Source organism: Arachis ipaensis, chromosome B02 (genome assembly GCF_000816755.2).
Source record: "Arachis ipaensis cultivar K30076 chromosome B02, Araip1.1, whole genome shotgun sequence".
In the NCBI taxonomy this organism is placed as follows: domain Eukaryota; kingdom Viridiplantae; phylum Streptophyta; class Magnoliopsida; order Fabales; family Fabaceae; genus Arachis; species Arachis ipaensis.
In genome coordinates this window covers 32,535,962-32,559,130 of record NC_029786.2, presented here as the reverse complement: position 1 = coordinate 32,559,130, position 23,169 = coordinate 32,535,962, and the positions used below count along the sequence as shown (strand labels likewise).

Sequence of the window (23,169 nt, the reverse complement as noted above, 5' to 3'; positions counted from 1 at the left end):
TAAGCTTCTCACGTGCCTGGGCTGTTTTGGGCGTTCACTGCCAAGTTGTAACCTTTTTCTGGCGTTGAACTCCAACTTGTAACTTGTTTCTGGCGCTAGACGCCAGACTGCAACATGGAACTGGCGTTGAACGCCAGTTTATGTCGTCTATCCTTGAGCAAAGTATGAACTATTATATATTGCTGGAAAGCCCTGGATGTCTACTTTCCAACGCAATTGGAAGCACGCCAATTGGACTCTTGTAGCTCCAGAAAATCCATTCCGAGTGCTGAGAGGTCAGAATCCAACAGCATCATCAGCAGTCCTTTTTCAGCCTGAATTAGATTTTTGCTCAGCTCCCTTAATTTCTGCCAGAAAATACCTGAAATTATAAAAAATCACACAATCTCATAGTAAAGTCCAAAAATTTGAATTTTTTCTAGAAACTAATAAAAATATACTAAAAACTTAACTGAAACATGCTAAAAACTACATGAAATTAACCCCAAAAGCGTATAAAATATCCGCTCATCAGACACCTGAATTCGATGTAAGCTTTCAAACCTTAAAAGAAAGATTAACCTCAGTGCCACCATTTGTGATACCAGAGCCAAATAAATTGTTCGGAATTACTGCAATTCATTATCGAAGCACTTAGGATGTGAGCGGATGCAACAATGTGATGTGGTGATGAATGCCCTCAGCAGGGAGACTCTGAGTACTGTTTGGAGGATTTAATGCCGTTAGGAAATCATGAATTGAGTAACCAAGTCCACTTACTTTTCGCCTATCGGAGCGAACTATTCATCAAAAAATTAGTGAGACTATACATCGTAAAGATAGTAAGGTTGCACAATGCGTTAATTGCTTCTGTGATGGTTTGGACTCGGAAAATCAAGCATCTTATCTCGAATTTGGTAGCCGAGACGACGGAAAAGAGATTAAGTAAATCCGAGTTAAGATTCTAACTACGCAAGGCCAACAGAAGAGTAGATAGTTTGAAGAAGGAAGTTACGCATTCTGGACGGTTAGTTCAATAGACTAGAATCGACGAGCAATCAAAACTAAAGGGTTGAAACCGAAGTGTATTAGGCCGTTTGAAGTATTAAGACGGATTAGGGGACGAGTGGCATATTAAATAGTTTTACCGCCGTATCCTTTGAGCCTGCACGACATACCACACATTTCACGGCATCGGTAATATACTTCTGAGGTAAGCTATGTCTTAGAACCTGAGGCAGTTCAATTGAAAAGAGGATTTGACATTTCAAATAACTCCAGTTAGAATTGACGATACCAGTATTAAGCAACTACGTGGAAAAGAAGTGTCATTAGTTAATGTTGCTTGGAGTTGAGCTGGAATTGAGGAGTACAGCTAAGAACTTGAGTCAGAAATATGGAAAGACTACCCACACCTATTTTTAGGAAACTAAATCTGAATTTTGAGAGAAAAATTCTTAATTAGGTTGGCAGGATATAAACCCTGCAAATTAAGGTAGTATATATGTGAAATTGGAACTCATTTGAAGAGATTGGAAGCTTAATTGAGCCTTGGGTGCTGAGGTTTTGGTGTTGAAGGCTTGTGACCTTATCAATTTGGGTGTTTTTGGCTTAGGGAAGAAATCGGCCAATGTATTGTTTTGGTTTCTCGTATGTAATATATAATATCTTGTGAAAACTTAGGCTAGACGACCAAATGATAAGATGAATCATATGTTGGTGTACATGTGGTAGTTTTGATTATTGAATTATGTGTTGTTTGATGTGGGTATTACATATGTTGTTGTTAAATGGATGTGGTGGATGGTTGATGAAATAATGATTATTTTGAATAGCAATGATATATTGATGATTGAGTATAAATGTGGTGTTGAATGTGAATGGTTCGGGTTGGAATTAGCAAAATTGTGTATGGGATTGTATGATGTGAATGTAAAATAATAATATGTAGTTTGGTATGCTTTGATGTTGTTTGAAACTTGGAGTGCATGTTTGAGTTAGAAAATGTGGTAAAAATAGAGGTTAGTATTTTAGATGAAAAACTTGATTTTAACGAACTTTGGCGATCCATAACTGGAGCCTCGAATTTTGGATTGGAATGAAATTTGTTTCAAATTAAAGATACACATTTATATACCAAATTTCAATACCCAAACACATATAAAGAAGGGATTTACTAGGGTTTGAGGGTCCTTACTTTAACTGTACCTCAAGCTAATAAAAATCCACTAATTCCTCAAGCTAATCGTATCCTATAACATCAAAAATCAAATATCTCAACACCTCACAATATTGAATTTTTGAAATTGAGGAGGAGAAGATTGAAAATGAAATTGTGACTTTCTTACCAAATTGAGTACCGGACTTTGTAGAGCTCGTTACAGCAGTCGCATGGCCGTAAACGGTGTGACAATCGGAACTCGGAGTTGAAAGATATGTGGATTTGAATGGAAAAACAAGGGTTTGGGAACTTTTCTTCTCTTCCCTTATGTGTTCCAATGTGAAACAGCAAGGAAGGAGGAAGGAATGACCTGAGCTCATTCAGTTAAGTGAACTAGTTGGGCCTTTGGGTCCGTTGTGGGTCCTGTTGACTGGTTCGGCCCACTCGGTCCAATCTTGGACCAAAATTTTTAAAATTAGTGTCAAAATTCGTATTTTAATTAATTCTTTTTCATTAAACTATAAAATTTTATTTTCTAATTTTTTTATTAATATTTAATTTATTGACTAATTATTTGTTAATTATGTAGGAGTTACACACAACAAATATTGTATTCAAAGAAATTTTTTCAAACCTAAAATGATATGCTATTTTTTTTATTACTACTATTTGTTGTTTTTCTCATTTATTGTTTTTGATTCTACATTGCAATTAAACATTTTAGGTATTTTTATTATTTTTTATCATAGTTAATTTTGGTCTAAATATACTCGTGATTTTTCACGGACAAAAATACTAATAATAACTAAATCTAAGAGGTCATTGCATTATGAAGGTCATTATTTATATATCTAAATTTCTAAGATATTGATACCAAATAAATTTAGAAAAATATTTCTATGATAAAAAAATCTATTTTTTCTTGACATAATTGTTAACTGTGGTAGCCCAAATAACTTCGACTACTATAGTATTTTGTGTAATATTATAACTATTGAGTTTCAAAAGTTTTTAAAAAATATGAACATAATATTTGGATTTGTTAAGATATTTTTTCTTACTATAAAATAAATGCATTAAAATTTAATTTTTTGTATTTTTAATAAAAAATTTTTAATTTTATAATCTTAACACGTGCCCTTAAATCCTGCAAAGTATTAGAGTTTGTACATTAAAATTTTGTAAATGATCCACATTGACTTTGTGGTTGACCATGACTTACAAATTTGACTTTATAAATAATTTGATTCGCATTATATACAAGTTCTAAAATGTTGCATTCATAAAAATTTACACAAATATTGTTAATTGTTTATGTGAAAAATTTTATATTAAACGAAAATTTTTGTATTTCTTCAAACAAGACTGGATGATTTTTTTCTTCATTATTAAAGAATGATAATTGAATATAATATTTATAAATTAAAATAAATTAGATTAAATTAATATTTTGCATGGTCAAAAATTAAATATGAGTTTTAGGACTGGCAATGAGTAGGGTAGGGTACCCTAACCCTATCTGTGGGTTAAAAATTTTATTAAAATTCTACTATATCCTACCCGCGGGTTGAGAATCTCTCAACCCTAATTCTGCCCGTACTCTAAAGTTTTAAACCCTACCCTACCTTATCTTACCTGTAGAAATATCAATTTTTTTTAAAATAAATATAAAATTCAATCATTCCTAATTTCATACATATTAATAAATGATTTAAATTACTAAATTAACTAACTAGTTTAGTGATTGCTCACTTATTACAAATCATTACATATTCAGACCGATCTTTACCCTCCCTACAGCGAATTGGATATCCGTGGATAGGATATGTATTGCCAACTTTAATGAGTTTCTTTATTTTAAGTTAGTTAATACATAAAAAATATTAATTTAAAAATTTAGAAATTTTTTATATATATAAATAATAAAATTTGAGATAAATGACTAGTTTTAAAAATCTCAAGGACTGTTTTGGTAATTATGATTCCGGTTCTTACGTTTTCTCGACTTGAGCCAATCTGAAACATCCCCGACATAAATACTTGTGAGAAACAGTAAGGAAAATACAAAGACACGTGGCATTCTTACCTCACATGCCAGCATATCAGGGATTCTGCGCGCGCTCTCTTCCATTGCTTCCCCTTCACCACTCAACCAGCTCCGCCGAGCGACTCAATAATGGACCCTCCGATTCGTGACTCGGAGTCCAACCCTAAACCCCTCTGTGAAAACAAAGACGTCGTCTTCATCGACACCAACCTCGACACTCACTTGGCCGTCCTCGTCTCCGATCACGATACCGTCTCCGACCTCAAAGGTCTTCCTTTCACACTTTTACTTTCTCTTTCTTCATTCTTTAGAGATTTTTTTATTTTTCAAATGCAGACTTTGTTTTCCCTCTCCAGTACAGTGTTCTGAATGTTTATGACTTTGTGCAGTTGTTACGACGTTCTGCATTAGCACCCTCAATGTTTGAGAAAATAGCAAGCTTCGTTTTCTAGGTTGTGTGTCCCCAAAGATGCTTGCTTTGTCTTTTTGTTTTTGTGTGTAGGAAACGAACTAAAATAAGTGTGTCTAGAAGTTTGGAACTGCAAAAACAAGAACAATCAACCGTGTCTCGTTCATTGTTTTAGTCTTCAAACACACACAAAAAAAAAAAGAGAGAATGGTTTAAGACCGGTTTAGTAGTTTTTTTTTTTATCGGAAAATGCTTGCAGCCCTAATTATGTATATTTAGAGTAGAACTGTTTCTATAAGTACAATGCATGTTTTGGTTTTATTGTTCCTTGGATTATGCACATTGAATAGTTTTGCGAAATTCTGTATCGCCCAATTTTGAGAGTTGCCATGGCGTGCTGCATGAGGTGTTCCAAAAAGGATTAAGATATGCTGCGGTGCACTGCTGATATTGTGATTTTGTTGGTGGTGATCCTGGTGATCTTGATCTTCACTGTCTTCAAGCAGAAGGACCCTACCGTTACCTTGCAGTTGGTTAAGGTTAAAGAGGCGAGTTTGGTTATTTTCCCGATTGGGGCAATAAATGTGTCCTTGGGCATATTGCTCACGGTTGAGAACCCCAACCATAGAAGCTTTAGTTACCACAACAGCACGGCGTATCTTAATATTCGTGGGAAGCTTTTGGCTACTGCCCCATTGATGGTCTTGTCATGAGGACACACTTCCAGCTCAAATATCTCTGAACATCAGCACTACTTTGAATTTCTATGCAGATGACATAATGAAAGTTCTGGATTTAGTGGCTGATTTTGTTAAAGGTGTTATAAATTTTACTTCAACATCCACCTTGGAAGGGCGTGTCAAGGTGCTGAACCTCTTCAAGAAGAAAGCCACTAGTTCCTCCTTTGGTGATCTCTTTGTATTCGTACATGACAAGAGTGTTAATTCTACTTGTAAAATAGATGTCAAACTTTGACTAAGATTGCGTTGAGGCAGACAGCTCAAGTATTGTATTGTTCAAGTAGTTAGTGTCTAAGCAACCCTTAGTTTCTATCCCCTTTGCAGTGGATTTGATATTGTCTGTGTGACTTTTTCTTTTAAGATTGTTTTTGAAACCTCAAGTGCATAAAGGCAGGCTTCTCTAGTATATGCTTCATAATCATTGTTATGTTTAAAATCTCTTAGCATTTATAACTCACTATTGTCTTCTCTAATATTCTTTTCTAATCATTGCTTAAATATGCACATAATTATTTCAGAGTTCTAACATTCTGTGTACATGGCATATGTATGAATTTTATATGCAGAGCGAATTTCGTCAGGACACCAATCATGCTTTCCCAAACTTGGGCAGATACATATTCATGCAATGAAGGTATATTGTAGTAGATCTTGTTGACTCTCTTTTGCTATCCAAGCCATGGTCGTATTCCTATTCATTATAACATTATTTTGCTAATTTGCAGGTAAAGCGCAAAGGGTACTTTTATCACCTATCTGATTCCATGTTTGTAAAAAGTGCCTTCTATGGTTTCAAGAGCTGGTTTCTTAGTGTGGATGTTTCTCCATTGAGCAATTGTGGTCAAAATGATCTTCTGATTTTCCTAACCAGCTGGTACTTCTTGGCAATTCAGATAATGCCTTGACTGGTTTGATCAATGATGAGAAAGAAGAACATGATTTTGTGAATGCATTCGATAAAGCTGTTAAGGATGATAACGTCGTTTGCGAAGATGAAATGTCAAAATCTGTGTCTAGTGCAAAGGAAAAACAGATGAGTACAAGGAAAGAAGATGATACTGTGGAATATGATGCTTCTGTTTTTAGGCCAGGTAATGATACTGTTCAAAGGGAGATTGACGTTATGGCAGACCCTTCATTAAATGCAACTAAAGAAGTAATCATTGAAAGTGAAGTTCTAAAGGAGCATCAGCACAATGAATTCAATGATAATAACACGACAATTGGCATTGGTACTGAGTCAATGAAAGAGGCTACTGAACCTTTACGTGCTACAAATAAGAAGAAGAAAAGTAAGAGATATTTGATTCATGATGCTGACATTATAGAGAAGAAAGGGAAGAAGAGATCGTCAAATTCTCATGAGACACGTTTGACTTCATTCAAGAAAGATGCAGAAGCATATCCTTCCAACATTGGAGGGGGTGTTGAAGTGGAAATTTATGAAGATGGTATAGTCTCTAAAGGTAATATACTACTCAAGGAACGGTTGAAAGTAGACATATTATACTACTCAAGGAAATTTTGTTTTGTTTTGATTCTGTATAGAGGAACCCTTATCCCCAATTTGTATTATCCTTCTCATCTTATTGAATTTCTCTTTTTTCTTTTTTTTTTTTGGTGAATAAAAAAAAAAAAGAAAAAAACTAATAATTGAAATAAACAAATAAATAAATGTTAAATCTACTGATCCTTTATTGTTTTTTTATCCTTTCTAGATAACAGCATGAGCAAACCTACGCCTGAAAAAATGGAGATTGGAACTGATGCATCCTTAGAAGGCATTCCATCTAAAGTAAAGAAGTCAGAAAAACACAACCGTTCTGATGTTGAAACAAAATTACAACCTTCGGGTGTAAAGGAGCCAAAGGAACCCAAGCAGTTGAATGAAGATAATTTGAATATTGTTCTTGACCAGTGCAATGAAAGTGAGGTTGGTCTGATTGATAGAGCTGAAGGAAGAAGAGAAGTATTACAAGATGATCCTAAGCCAATGCAGTTGGAAGAATGCACACCATCTGAACAGAATAATAACACTGAAGCAAATATCAAGGAATCAAATGTGACTCCGAAAGCTCTTTATATGAATGAGATGGGTGAACCTGTAAAATCTGAGAAAAAGAAGAGAAGGAAGAGAAAAGATATGGATTTGGACGAAAGAACAACTACAAAAGAAGAGTGCACACCATCTGAACAGAATAATACAGATGCAAATGTCAGTGAATTAAATGTGACTTCAAAAGTTGCTGTTTCAAAAGTTGTTGTGCTTGGACTCAGTGTAGTAGAAAAATCAGAGAAGAAGAAAAGAAAGACAAGAAAAAGATAAGGATTCAGATGTAGGAACAACGAGACTACAATATTTTGAGGTATTTATAATTTCTTACTAGGTTAAAATAAAAAAATCCTAAGCTCATAACATAAAGTCTAATTTAATAACTAAATAAATAAAATCAAAATAAATCAAACTAAATTGAACATTCTAAAAATATAAAATAATTTCTAAAAAATAATACTTGATCTTTTTATATCACGAATATTTAAAGTACGTATCTGTTACATACCCTGAGGAGAATGCTGAGTCAGCAGTGCAGGCAGCTAAAAAAGGGAAGATAATAATCCCTTTATCTTATCATTATTCTAGACAAAATAATAAAGGAAAGGGAGGAATAATTGATTTAAATAACTGATTTATTTTAGGAAGCAATAACTGATTGAATCAGTTAGAGGAGAATCAGGGAGTGCATGATTCTAGGAGGCAATAACTGATTGAATCAATCAGAGGAGAATCAGAGAACTGCATGATTGTGAAGATTTCGATTAGAGAGAGGGTGAGGCAATAAAAGAAGGAACCAAATAGGTATTGAGGAGGAAAATATTTGGAAAGGCCTAGGCTAGGAGAGAAGAGGACTCTCGAAATTCCTCTGCTATCATTTTTCAATTCTATTGTAATTTCTGCATTTCCATTCAATAAATTCCAGCTGAGAGTATTTTGCCTAAAAGGTAACCTGTTCAGTTTGTTTTTTTTTGTTTTACCGAGTGCTGTGGGAGCATTTTGTTGGTACCAGTTTTAACAACTGGTATCAGAGCACCGGTTCTGGGTGTTCTGTGCATGGTGTCCACGCGAACTGCCATGGAGTCAAGGTTGGAGGCGGTGGAGAAACGGATTGAGGAGTTACAGGAAGCTCAACAACGATCCTTAGAGGCATTCTTAGCAAATATGTCGAGACAAATGAGGGAGTTGCTACCTCAATAGCACCAAGGTGGAGGCGCTGGTGCAAACGACACCGGAGGAGGAAATGACGGTGGAAGAAACGAGCAAGATGACGAGAGGGTAGAAGGGAACGGTGCAGGAGACGAAGGGCAGAGGAGATTCGAACCAATTTGAAAGCTTGACTTACCGGTATTCTCGGGGGAGGATTCGAATGGCTGGTTGGTGAGAATGGAACGCTACTTCAGGGTAATCGGAGTAGTTCCGGCGCAGAGGCTGGATTTTGCAACAATGGCTTTGGAAGGGGAGGCCCTCACCTGGTTCGAATGGTGGGAACAGCACACTCATTTTCATACCTGGATGAGATTCAAGCAAGACCTCCTAAAGAGGTTCCAACCCGAAGCAGCTCTTAACCCAATGGCTCCGCTGTTAGAGGTGCGCCAAGTCGGAGACATCGCACAGTACCGGAGAGATTTTGAAGCAGTAGCCAGGACACAACGAAACCTCGGGGCGGAGACTCTCGTGTATTTTTGTGAATGGCCTTAGAAGGGAGACTCTCGTGGCAAGCTTTGATAATCTGCCGGCGTTGATGGATAGAGCCATGGCAATTGAGTGGTGAAACCATGCCTGGCAGGATTCCGGAGTGAACCCGACGGACAGAAAAGGAGGAGGAGGATCCAAAGGAGGCGGGTCGGGGGGACCCGGATCTATCAGCATGGGATTTCAAAAAAATCCTAACTGGACTCGATCACACGAGCTAGCACTAACTCGAGCTCGGTTGGGGGAGGCGGCGCGGCGTCATCCTCTAGGACCAAAGGCAGTGGAACGCAGCGACTCTCCGACGAGGAGTGGGCAGAGCGACAACGGAAAGGCTTATGTTTCCGCTGTGGAGAGAAGTGGGGACAGACCCATGTCTGTCCTATGAAACACTACAAGATTTTGTTGATTGAAGAAGACGAAGAAGATCACGAAGCCGAGCAGGAGGATGGGAGGTCGGAATTCCCAGTGGAGGAACCCAAAGGAGTTGAACTGCAGTTGTCTTCCTACAGTTTTTGGGGATTGACAACACCCAACTTTCAAGGTGAGGGGCGATTTTCGGTCAGGAAGTGATGGTGCTCATAGACCCTGGAGCGTCGGCAAACTTCATAGCCACCGAGGTGGTTAGGCTGCTGTCCCTGCCAGTGAAAAGAGTACGGGAATTTCGAGTAGAGGTAGGGAATGGTGCCATAGAAAGGGGACATGAGGGCTGTGAGGAACTGCAGGTGACTATTCAAGGAATTCTAATTATTCAAAGTTTTTTTGTGATGAAACTGGGCTATTCAGAGGTCGTTTTGGGAGCAGGATGGTTGGCCAGCTTGGGAAAATTTGTGGGGGATTATAGTGAATTAACGTTGAGCTGGAAGCAAGGAGATAAGGAATTCCATTTGCAGGGAGATCCTTCACTAAGCAGAAGTAAGGCCTCTTGGAAGACTACCTTGCAAGCGCTAAAGAATCAAGAAGGTTTTGTCATCACCCCTGTCTTGGCAGCCACTGAAACCCAACCTGCAGAACCCTTTTCTGGAGATGTTGAGCAATTTCTGCAATCTTTTGGGGACTTATTTAGCACACCGGAGGGACTACCTCCCAAGAGAGAACAAGATCATGCTATAATCTTGAAGGAGGGATCATCAATTCCTCACATTAGATCATACCGTTATCCCCATTACCAGAAGACCGAGATTGAGAAAATAGTAGAGGAGATGTTGAGCTCGGGAATAATTAGGCCCAGCACCAGCCCGTTCTCGAGTCCAGTCATTTTAGTCAAGAAGAAGGATGGAGGTTGGCGGTTTTGCGTAGACTACAGGGCCTTGAACTGGATCACGGTGGCTGACAAGTTTCCCATTCTGATCATAGAAGAGCTGTTGGATGAGGTGGGAGAAGCAAGGGTGTTTTCGAAGCTCGACCTTAAATCGGGATACCACCAGATTCGCATGCGGGAAGAGGACATTCCCAAGACAGCATTCCGAGAGTGGTTTTCCCCTTAACAGCTAGCTTTTAAGGTGTGGTTTCCCACTTTCCTTAGATACCTAACAATGGTATCAGAGCGTGGTTGTCGGCGCCATGGAAAGGGCTACCTATAGGCTGGATTAAGGTGAACACCGAATACTGATAGACCGTAGCAAAGTGGCTACCGTTGGGTCAGTGTCGATAGAGTAAAGCTGCCGTGGACGTCGGCTCTCCAAGGCCGGTGTATTGTTAGGGACTTGGGTATTATGGGTGCTCAAAGTCTCACATCGAGTAGTATGGGATACTTGATGTTGTATATAAGGAAAGTGGTTCTTCCCCCTTAACACCTAGCTTTTAAGGTGCGGTTTCCCACTTTCCTTAGATACCTAACAATATTTTTTTCCTCTTCAAAAGGATTCGTTCTCGAATTTTGTAGTTGAAAAAATAGTGCATAAAAAGAACAAATACAAGAAAGATAAATTTTTTTCCTTTCTTTTTGTTTGTTTTTTTTTTCTCTTTGCATTGTATGCTCTTTTTTTTTAAATAATGAAATTAACCAGAACAACAAAAATAATAATAAAACACAAGGAAGACAAAGATAACAAGAACATAAAGAAGCACATGAGAGACAATGAACCTTTTTTTTGTTTTCTTTTTTATACAAGGAGAACAAATATAGATTAATGAGGATTAATCTAACACCTGAAATCTAATACCAAATGATAAGAAAGAAGAGAATAAACAAAAAGATAAGAATTTAAACTGAATAAAAAGATACATTGAAATTGAAATAGAAACAAAAGAGATAAATTGAAATTCAATAAAAAAAGAATCACTCTACTTTCTACTCAATTTCTTGACGCAACAAGAAAGGGGCTCCTCAACTTAACTTGTCCACACCATAGTCTGGGAATTGAATCGAAGGGACTCTTCAACTTTTTATCCAATTTTCCGATGCAACAACAGAGAGACTCATTCAATCTCACTTGTTCACATCATAGTTTTATCACAAAAATAAAAAGAGAGGTTTTCACACCTCTAATCAATAAATGATGACTATAATACTTTATGAGGTATTTATAACCTATTATTTGGTTAAAATAAAGAAAATTCTAAACCCATAACATAAAGCTCAATTTAGTAACTAAATAAATAAACAAAATCAAAATAAATCAAACTAAATTGAACATTCTAAAAATATAAAATAACTTTTAAATAACACTTGATCTCTTCATATCACGAACATTTGAAGCACGTATCAAAACATCATGTTGGTTCTAATATCTTCAAATTCCTCTCTACTAATTGTTATATCTTCTTCACCCGTACTGACTGTTGCATCTGTTTTTATGTGCGCATAAAGTTGGTGATATAGAATTAAAATAAGTGTCCTTGATGATTCTTGTGCCAATTTCACTCACTTAGAAATAGTGTTTTCCTGAAATTTGGAACTAATTATCTTGTTGAATAAAATTTGTTCAGATTCACTTGGTGGAAAAAGACTGGAAAGTGGTGAAAAAAATGACTTTAAAGGAAGGTAAGGTAGTGAATTGTATTTCTCTGGCTATAAGCAGCAACCTTTCTTTCTCGTTATTTTACTTTTTGTGTGGATTCTTGAATCTTGACACTCTAGTATTAAGTTTGACCGACTTTAAGCCGAACTTATAGTTGACAGAAGATTATGGATTTCTGGTTATCATATTAACATAGAGCTACACTTTTGAGTATAATGCTGAAATCTAAAGGTATTTGATTGATTAATCAAATGATGCTGAATAATCATGAAACAAAGAATAATAAGGGGCATTTTTGTAAATAGCTGGCAAGATCATGCTGCTTAAAATGGTTAGTTTGAAATTATGAACTTCCACTCTTTCACATTATTTACATCGTTGCAAACCATAGGTGTTTCACCTTAATTACCTAGGGTAAGACCCGCAGTACGCGTGGGTTAAATGATCAAATATAAAAATTAGTTGGGACATACTCATTGATACTAATAGTTGTTATTTTTACTTTGAAAATTTTTTTATGCATAAAAATCGATAGTATAGGGTAAAATACTGTTCTATTCCCTACTTTCAATAGCCTAAATAATCGTTTTTTTTTTAGTTTATATCAGTAGATTCCACTTATATGTGAAAAGGCTATTATGTATGTGTATTTAAATAAAACTAGTAACACTATGTTATTGTTATGCATAAAAAAATTAAATAATTAATACAAATAATTTCATTGTAATCACACAGACAACTATAACTATGTGACATTCAGTTATATATTTAGATCTGAATCTAACTCGGTAAATGATAAATGTGCTATTAAGTAATCAAATAACAAAGATAAAAGTTGCATTGATGTGTGTCATTTAATACCCCACCAATCGAGCTGAAGTGTATAGTGAAATCCTAATAAGCATATTATAAAGTCTTTAGATAGTATCATTGACACATAAGGAACTATATTAATTGAACAATATTCCTTGTTTCCGTAACCGGGTAAGTAATGGTTATCACCATATCACCAACTATCACAGTTAGGGATGGCAACGGGTCCCATGGGGGCATGGCGCCCCCAATATCTGTCCCCGTCCCCGCCCCATCTCCATGACGGGTAACGGGGACCCCGTATCCGCCGGAAATCTGGGTCTCCGCGGATATCCGCGGATATTTGTAAAAATTAGTAAAAATTGAGAAAAATGAAAAAAATTAGAGAAAATCAAAGATAATCTTCAATTATCATTACAAACATAATATCCATAATCTTTAAAAACTTAAATAGCAATAACAACAAACATAATCATCCAAACATATCCATAAACAATCAAATATTACATAAACAACCAACCATATTCATAAACAACAAAATAAAGTTCATGAAATCATAAAAACATAATTCCACCATCTCAATCTTCCTTTCATCCCATAATGGTAGTGATGGTAGATTCCGACTTACTTGAATCCTACATTGACAAGAAAACAATTTAAAGTTAAAATCATATAATAACTCAATAAGTCAATAATATAAAAACATAGTGTGTTATATGTAATTTAATAGTTTACTTACGTCAACATCTCTTTCAATGTTATTAATTGTGTAGCACTCAAATCCTATGTTAGTTGTAGTGCCAAGTTCATTCCAAAGCCAATCTTGATTACACATTAGAGCCTCTAATGTGTTCGGACGCAATCTACTACGATGTGGCATAACAAATCGACCACCCGTACTAAATGAAGATTCAGAGGCAATGGTAGAGATAGGAATTGCCAAAAAATCTCTAGCAATAGCTTGCAAAGTAGGAAACTTCGCTCCATTTGACTTCCACCAATTTAAGATATCAAAATCATGTTCAGTTTGTGGTACCGGTATCTCTTCAAGATAATAATCCAACTCGCTCTTTGTATCAATAAATGCGGATTCCTCACTTACATGTGCAGCAAAATCAGCTTGCCAATCCTCATGACTGAACTTCCTCCCCTTTGAACTTGAAGGAATTGATGGTGGTGGTGGCATATCTAATTGAGCAGCTTGGTCTCTCTCTCTTCCCTTTGTTGCATATTCTAAAACTAAATCTTGCACTACCCTTTTCACTTGACCCATTACAATACATGCCTCCGTTTCACCATATATTTTACAAAAAAAGAAATTCAATAAATACATCTTGTACCTAGGATCCAAAAGAGTCCCAATAGCCATAACTGTATTAATCACACCCCAATACTTTTTAAACTTAGTTATCATACTAGTAGCCATAATTTCAATTATCTCATTTCCACAATTTTTCCACTCCATCAAAGCCAACTTAATCATACAAACCTTAGGAAAATAAAGATTTGATGTAGGATAAGTTGTTCTAGAAAACAATTTAGTCACATCAAAAAATACCTTCAATCTTTGAAAAATTTCATCCGTCATATCCCAATCCTTCTCACTAGGCAAAGATTTATATTGACTCTCACGCAATGACAACCTCTCAAATACATCTCTATACATAATTGCAACTTCAAGCATAAAAAATGTTGAATTCCACCTAGTTTTATAATCAAGACAGAGATTTTTTGTGTAGGGTATTTTAAGTTGTGCACATGTTTCCTTAAATTTTTCTTCTCTTTTAGGTGTTGCAGTCCAATAATGAACACTATCCCTCACCCTTTCAATAGCATGTGAAATAAGTTGTAACCCATCCTTGACAATTAAATTTAATATATGCGCACAACATCGCATGTGAAATAATTTACCCCCCAAGATAAAGTTTCTATGTGACATTTTAGTCAAAATATTCACAATCATAACGTCATTAGTACTGCAATTATCAACAGTCAAAGTGGATTCCTTCCTATTAAGATTCCAATCCATCAAACAATCCACAAGAACCTCTAAAAGTACCTCAGCCGTGTGGGGAGCCGGCACATATATAAACCTGTAATGATAATTTAGTACAATTATAACCAGCTTTGCAATTATATAAACATTCGGAAGAACCTATAATGATAATATTATTACCTCACAAGACGGCTTTGCAATTTCTAAGAATCATCAATGTAATGAGCCGTAATAGCCATATAACCTTTGTTTTGGTTGCTTGCTGTCCACATATCAGTCGTAATTGCAACTCGACTTTTATTACGTTCAAGGACATTCATTGTCTTCGATCTCTCATCGTTGTAGAGCTTCAAGATGTCACTCTTTAAAGTGTTGCGAGTAATCACCTTGAAGAGAGGTTGCAAAGCATTACAAAATCGTCGAAACCCAATGTGATCCACAATAGATAGCGGATACTCGTGAAGACAAACCATAACTGATAACTCTTTCCTTGCATTTTCTTGGTTGAAGGTATATGCACCAACCACTACTGTTTTCCCACTAGTTGTTGGAGTTGTCTTCATCATACATTGTCTTATATCTCTAGTGGTGCGGAGCTTGTAGCTTTTGAAGTGATCACGTAAGTGCGAAGTGCCTTGTTTTGGGTCACCAAGTAGCTTCGATTTGCAATAATTACATTCAGCCTTTAATTTTCCCTTGATTTCTACAATCTTGAAGTGATTCCACACTTCGGAGGTTAACTTCCTCTTTCGAACACCACTTGTAGTGTTTGTCGTTCCTTCATTAGCAGTTGCGGTATTCGTTGGGGGTTCTTGAGGTTGAGATTGAGGAGCCTCTTGCGTAGGTTGAATATTAGTGCCTATAGGTTCTTCCGATGGAGCACTCTTCTCAAGAGTATTACTCAATGCATCCGAAGAAGACATTCTATAAATCATGAAATATAAATCATGAATCAAAATCACATTAATCTAAAATATAAATTATGAATCAGAATCTCATTAACCTAACTCAAAAATATAAATTATAAATAAAAAATTAAAATTGAGCTCTCCAAACTATTCAAATAACACTACTTAGATATGAATATGATATTAGTTAAAACTGTTTGTTCTAGTGAAACAGATCAAAGAATAAAGGAACTGAAAGCAGGGTAGTAAATTAGAGTCTAAGTCATTAACCAATTCAGTTATATTCTGTTTCTATCCTTCTTCTAAGCTATATATATATATATTAAGTCCAATGTTCAATACTCCAATCCCTTTTAAATTGTATTATGTGCCTCGCTCTTATATATTTATTTGGCCTAATTCATTCAGACTTAACTGCCAAGACAGTAATCACCACTCAATATCATATCTTATGTAATCAAATATTTAAATAGGAACAACTCTTCACTAGAATAAAAATGAAAATATTGTTTATCAAATTGTTTTGCAATGACTTTTAAAAAGAATGAAACCATTTGGACTTAGCATAATAAACGTTTATGCAAAAACAAACATGGCACCGATAAACTATGAGGCATAGTTTTGAACCAAAATTATAAATTACACAACTAGAATCCAGAAATTCATACTCAGAAAATCATTAACCTAATCAGAAATTAAGAAATTCATAACCTAATCAAAAATTCAGCACATCAAAACTCAATAATCTAGAAATTCAAAACACAAAAATTCAGATTAATAGGAAACTCATTAATTCAGAACACCCAAATTCGTTACCCTAATTCAGAAATCTAAATTCAGAAAAGGGGATGGAAGACCAGGGAAGACCAGGGCTGACTTACCTGAACCTGATGGAGAAAAGTGGAAGGAAGACCAGCGTCCAGCGAAGACCGGCGACGCGAACAGGAGAAGATGACGACCACGACCAGGAAAAGACGACGACGTTGCTGACTCTATTGCGACCAGCAGAAGAAGATGACGTTGCCGGAGCCCGCGGCGGTGAGCTCGACTGCCTCGACACCTTCAGTGAGCGACCGAGCCACTCAGGGAGTCTGGGGTGGGAGGCGGCGCTGAGAGACCAGAGGGTGGAAGGCGCGGGTAAAAATTACTCCCCATACCTGCTCTCCGACGGGTAAATCCCCGCGGATACCCATCCCGCCGGGGATTTTTGCCATACCTAATCACAGTGCTACTTTCGAAGGCTTGAAGTTCAAAATCACCGTATACAGTATTTCAGCAACCCTTATCTCTTATCTAATATACCAAGATATACACACATTAGTTACATTGTCTCATATTTTGCATTGTCTCATGTTTTGTGCCATTCTTTACAAGTCAAGAACAGCATCTAATCTCAATAGGATGTTTCTCGGGTGTCCATTCTTCAAGGTGAGCGATTATTTTGATAGTAGTTGGATGAGAGTGTTCTGTGTCTAATTATGGTGTTATCTGAAAAATTGCTCCAGGTTAAAGAACGGTGTTGCCGGTATTTTGTCTGGCTTGATGAACACCTAAAAAAAATTAGGGCCATAGAGTCTGAAGCATTGGGTGCTGTGGATGATGTTGGAGGTGTAGACGTTGAAGATCATGTGGTGCGAAGTCACAAATTGGAAAAAAAAATTCAACTGGTGCGAAGTCAGGAACTGGAGAAAAAAATGAAAGAGTTGGAGAGGAAACTGTTATGTATGGAGAAGGAGAAAAAATGAGTATGTGGCATATTGCTTTGATTAGTATAGTTTTTGTTGTTGCTGTATGTTTCTTAAAGTGGTGAGGATGATGAGTTGATGTACAATGTTGATGATGTAATGAAAATTGCCATTGTTGGCTATTCAATGAAAATTGCCATTGTTGAACAAAAAATAAGGTAGTAATTCTGTGAATCAGCTATTATATAAGGTAGTAATTCTGCATAGATTATGACCAAAATATAAACAACAATGTATCTGTCTTAATCCAAAACATAAACAAGTTTGTCACAAAATAACAAAACATCTGGTTGGCATATAAACAAGTTTGCCAAACTACAATAAATAGACAGTGTTGTTTAATTCATACTGAAGACTATGACAAAAAACAGAAATTCATTCAGTAGTGTTCAGTTCTTCTGATTCTTGGATCCAGGAGTTGGGATGAAATTCATTCCTATGGCCTCACTACAAGCGACTTTCAAGGTCTCCTCTGATGTAGTGACACTGGCACCGGTGCTTTGAGTCTGGGTTGTATCTGGGGGTGGAGTTGGTGGTAGATTTGAAGGTGGATTTGCACTTGCTCGGGGCCTTCTGATTGTTTGCTTGGGTCTAAATTTGGAGGCAGCAGCTGGGGTTTTGGGTTGCCCCATTCTTGACAGCTGGGATGGAGGCCTGAATGGAGGTTGGACTGGAGCAGATGGTGTTGTTGCTGGAGCATTCTGGCTAATGACATGATTCTGCAAAAGTAACCAAATTATTCAGTTGTTCAAATGCATGGACATGAATAAAGTGATTGGCATTATGAGTGTATTATTTAGGGGTGGGGGGGAGGCTTACTGGAGACTTCTCTTGCACAGCACTATTCTCAGCTAAACTTTCAGTTTGTGTCTGGCTTTGATCCTATGCAACATAGATCAAACAAGGAAAGAACATGGACAAATTAGTCCTTAAAAAAAGTTATAATGACATCATAACCACTAACAAAATTTAAAATGTACAGATCGATCCTAAAGCATAGCAGGGATACCTCTGGTTGAAGGGCTGATTATGAAAGGGGAAGCAGAACCAAGGGTTTTGTGTTTGCATCAGTCTTCTTAGCTTTTTTCTTTTTTGGTTTCCAGTTTGGGTTGCTTGGTGCTCCCTTACAAGTCTTATAGTTATGGCCTTTCTCATTGCACTTGCTGCATGTCACTTGAAAGCTTCTCTTAAGCTTGTCACCCTGAATATGAGCCTCAGTAGGATCCTTGTTGTGATTATGTACTTTAGGCCTCCCAATAGGTCGCTTGATGGGTGGTGGAGCAGGCCTTAGCTGGTCAGTGGCTATCCAAAATTCCTCACTTGGAACTGATTTTATGCAATGTGCATATGTGTTGTGAATAGATTCCATACATAACCAGGGATGCACATAATCATCTACCTGGTCATGCCTCTTTCTAATTGCAGCAATACCGTGAATGCATGGCATGCCTGAATCAAAATCACATACCATATTACCTAGTATTATATTAGATCAGTCCTAAAATCATTCAAAACATATTACCTAGCATTATATTAGATCAGCATTAAAGAAAATCATTCAAAATTAAAGATATACCGGTCAGTTGCCAAACATTGCATAAACAAATGTGTTTGATCAAATCCACATCTACTTTGGTCTGCTTTCTACTCACTTGAAATCTTTTTCGTTTGTTATCTCCCACCCACTCGGCAATCCACCTGCTGCTGGGTTTTATCAGCCTCTGCAACCTTCTCTCCTAAATGGGTGCAAGCTTTCCACTATGGTGCTCTAACAGCCTAATATGCTTGGTCATTCTTCGCATTATGTAGCACCTAATTTTCTCACACATAGTCAAAACTGGCTTCATTCTGTACTTAACCACTTTTGCATTAAATACCTCGCACATGTTGTTAGTTAGGTTATCCACCTTGGAGCCATGACTGAAGAAAGCCTTAACCCAAATGGCTGGTTCAAACCTCATCAGATACTCCCATGCCGCCTTATTCACCCCCTTCAGCTTCTCCATGGTCTCTTTGAACTCTGGTTCAGTGGTGCACCTAGCACAGTCCCATACTATGTCTCTAATGTGCATCTCTTTGAACCTATTTATGAAGTTTTTTCACATGTGCATGACACAGTTTCGATGATGTGCTCTTGGCATTACCTCCTTTAAGGCTGGTAGCAGACCCTGCCAACACATAATATTGCATACACATATATGCAGCAGTTTAAATTGCATTCACTAATATGCAATAACTTCAATTGCAAACACATATATGTAGTATTCAAAATTTCATACACTACTATGCAGTAATATCCATTGCAAACACATATATACACTAAATTCCATTTCAAACACATACATGCAGTGATTTAATATGCTACACTAATATGCAGAAATTTAATTTCTAACACATACATGCATTATATTGATATCCTACACTAATATGCAGTAATTTACATGCTACACTAATATGCAGTAATGTAGAAGTCTAACCTTTTGTTAGTCGGACATAAAGTTCCAACTAAATTGATGTGCATCACCCAGATCTTCCTGAAGCAGTGTGAGGAACCATTTCAAGGATTCCTTCGTCTCCGATCTTGTAACTCCATATGCTACTACGTAGAATTGGTTATTCGCATCCTGTGCCACCGCTGACAGTAGTTGGCCTCCATGGTATGTCTTCAAAAATGCTCCATCTAGATGGATGAAAGGCCTACACCCAGACTTAAAGCCTTGCTTACAACCCTCAAAGGAGATATATATTTTGTCAAAGACAGGTAGGGATTGAGGGATTGGTATGACATCAACTATTGCAGTCGAGCCCGGATTACTCTTAATGATCTCCATGCCATAGTGACTAAGCTTCCCATACTGTTCCTTTTCATTTTCCACAATCCTCTCTTTGGCCTCTTTCACTGCCCTGTAAACCATCTTCGGATGCAACACTAGATTAAACTCTTCTCTAAGAAAGTCAATTGCCTCATTAGTAGTCATATGAGGTTGACTAGCCATTTTCTTCTCCACTTTCTTGATGACCCAGTGTTGATCAGCAGCATTACTGTCCAAGTCTCTAGCACATGTATGCTCTGCCTTGTAAGTCTTTACCTGATAACATAACAATGTTTTGTTGTAGGATAGATGTGCTAGCCATGGACATTCTTCATCCCTGTAGCCAACCTTCACCCTTTCTTTATCATTTTTTATCCACACCAGTTCCCTCCCTTCAGAAATGAACATATCTTTTACCACTTCTTTGAACCCATCAATGGTTGCAAACTTGGTTCCTATCTCGAACCTACCCTCCCCGAACCCATACTCTTCATTAAAAACTGGAAACTCATGCTTTTCTCCCTCATCCTCTGAAGACACAGGTGTGTGAAGTTCCTCTGATGCATACTTATAAATCGGATCATCATCATCTGAAACCTCCACACTCACATAGAGTCCAATTGGAGGCATATCCCTGGGTTGCACATTAGGAAGAGGTTCTTCAGCATGTACAGCAGGCCTACTTCTTTGTTGATTTGCATTAGGCCCATTCCTTCTAGGCTTCGGAGCAGGCCTGGTCTTTTTGGGCTTTTCTCTTGGCCCAGTTTCTTTGGGCTTGTTTGTTCCTCTGGTTTTCACAGTAGGCCCATCACCTTTGGCAGCACTACCACTTGTACTCCTTACTCCACTTCTGTTTTTAACTCCACTTGACTCTGCCCCTGTCCCTTCTTTCACACTGCTATTTTTCTTTAGTAGAACCTTGTCCTTTCTTTTCAGATTTCTTTTTCTCTTCATCCTATCATCTTCCTCATCAACACTGGAACAGTCCTCATCCGAAACAGTCTCCGAGTCAGTCGAAGGAGGTTTATACATTTCATCCTCCTCACTTTCTTGCCCATCAGCTTCTATGGGTGGTGATGGTTGGAGCTTTCTCATGATGCTGTCCACATCAATAGGGTCATCAAACTCTTCCACCCCTGCTTCTGCCGCAGCACCTTCTTCCACTATCTCTGGCTCATCAACGGAATGGTCGAAGTAAATGTAGAATTCATCCGTCGTTGAATTCTTCATCTTGTTCTCTCGAAGTTCATTGATGCCTGCATCTCCTCTCAGAATGTGCAGTCCAGCCTCAAGATCACTACTAGTTGGGTCAAACCAATACACTGTCCTATATGATGCATACCCCAAACCCTTGAACAATGTCACCAAATCACCAAAATTCATGAAGACTAAGTCTATCTTCGGAAAATTTTCAAATTTTCTACCAATATACTCAAGAGTTCCACTGGGATTTCTACCAAAACGGCCTCCGTGGTGAAAAACAGGTACCACAGACATATCATCCATCTGCATTTTTCACAAGTACATAAACCAGAGATTAAACCCTACTGATAAACCCATATTTTATGATGTATCTTGTGCTCAATTTTAGTGATTTATTCAATCCTTCACCCACTTATTCATGTAATTTGCATGGTTTTACTTTTCCTTCCTTATTATGTGATATATGTGAAAAACATGTTTCCTATGCTTTAAAAATATTAATTTTAATTGCCCTTTATTGCCACTCGATGCCGTGACTTGTGTGTCAAGTGTTTTCAGATCTCCCAAGGCAGGAATGGCTTAGAGGACAGAAAGGAAACATACAAAAATGGAGTTTTGAAGAAAAGGGCAGCGACGCGAACGCATAGACGACGCGGCCGCGTGCCTAGCGCAAAAAGACAGTGACGCGAACGCGTGACTGACGCGGACGCGTGCCTTGATAAGGATAAGGATAACTAGGATAGGGCTTCCGAATTTTCATACCTTGCCAAGAGTTTTATTAGATATTAATTTATTAATTCCTGCAATTTATTTTCCTTGTTCAAACCTTTTAAAACCCAAAAACACTGTTTTCCATAACTTATAATAAGAACACCTCCCTGCAGTTCCTTGAGAAGACGACCCGAGGTTTGAATATTTCGGTTTATAAATTTTATTGGGTTTGTTACTTGTGACAACCAAATGTTTGTATGAAAGAATTTTCTGTTGGTCTAGAAGCTATACTACCCACGCGATTATATTTGTAAATTTCTTTACCGATAGGAAATCAGTTCGTCACCTACCTAATCAAAATTTTGAAATCAGTTAACTTCACATAGATTTTTCTCACCCCATGCGAGCGCACAGGCCACGCGTGGGCGTGAGATGGAAATCGGCGTAAAGATCCAACACCCAGAAAGTTGGGCTGGAATCGTGCGGCTGGTGTGCGTTTAGCACAAAACGGCCCACGCGTTCGCGTCCCTGACGCAACCGCGTCACTTGCGAAACACTCATCCCACGCGAAAGCGTGAGCGACGCGTCCGCGTCGCATGGATATAATGGCCCCCTAAATGGAAACAGAGAGTTGCGCTGAAACGACGCTGGAAGTGTGCATTTAGCACAATTTACAGCGACGCGTTCGTGTGCCTCACGCGTCCGCGTCACCCATCTTTTACCCAACCCATGCGACTGCGTCAATCACGCGACCGCGTCAAACCCATTTCACCCTAGTCACGCGATCGCGTGCCCACGCGTTCGCGTGGAATCAAATATACTAACCCTTCCACGCGAAACCCTACCCGTCGCGCCCCCCATACCCCCCTTCTCCTTCTCTTCTCTGCAACTCCTTCCCCCTCCCTTCTTTCTTCCCTTCCCTCTCTTCTTCCACCC

General features: G+C 37.7%; 2 protein-coding genes across 3 annotated transcripts; both read left to right on the top strand.

Moving 5' to 3' along the window:
- LOC107625221 lies at positions 4,133–12,904 on the top strand. Of its 2 annotated transcripts, none has more exons than XR_002357330.1 (5): positions 4,133–4,455; positions 5,903–5,970; positions 6,230–6,802; positions 7,055–7,718; positions 11,907–12,904. XR_002357330.1 is itself a non-coding variant. In XM_021115765.1 (5 exons), the coding sequence occupies exons 2-4, from the start codon at positions 5,928–5,930 to the stop codon at positions 7,660–7,662; spliced, it is 1,224 nt and encodes a 407-aa protein (XP_020971424.1). In that variant the 5' UTR covers positions 4,133–4,455; positions 5,903–5,927; the 3' UTR covers positions 7,663–7,702; positions 12,013–12,904. The 2 variants fall into 2 exon arrangements, 1 of the variants encoding a protein (XP_020971424.1); XM_021115765.1 differs by having other exon boundaries at positions 7,055–7,702; positions 12,013–12,904.
- Positions 5,025–5,571, top strand: LOC110269214. Its single transcript, XM_021116902.1, has 2 exons — positions 5,025–5,265; positions 5,369–5,571. Exons 1-2 carry the CDS (start codon positions 5,025–5,027, stop codon positions 5,569–5,571), a joined length of 444 nt encoding a protein of 147 aa, XP_020972561.1.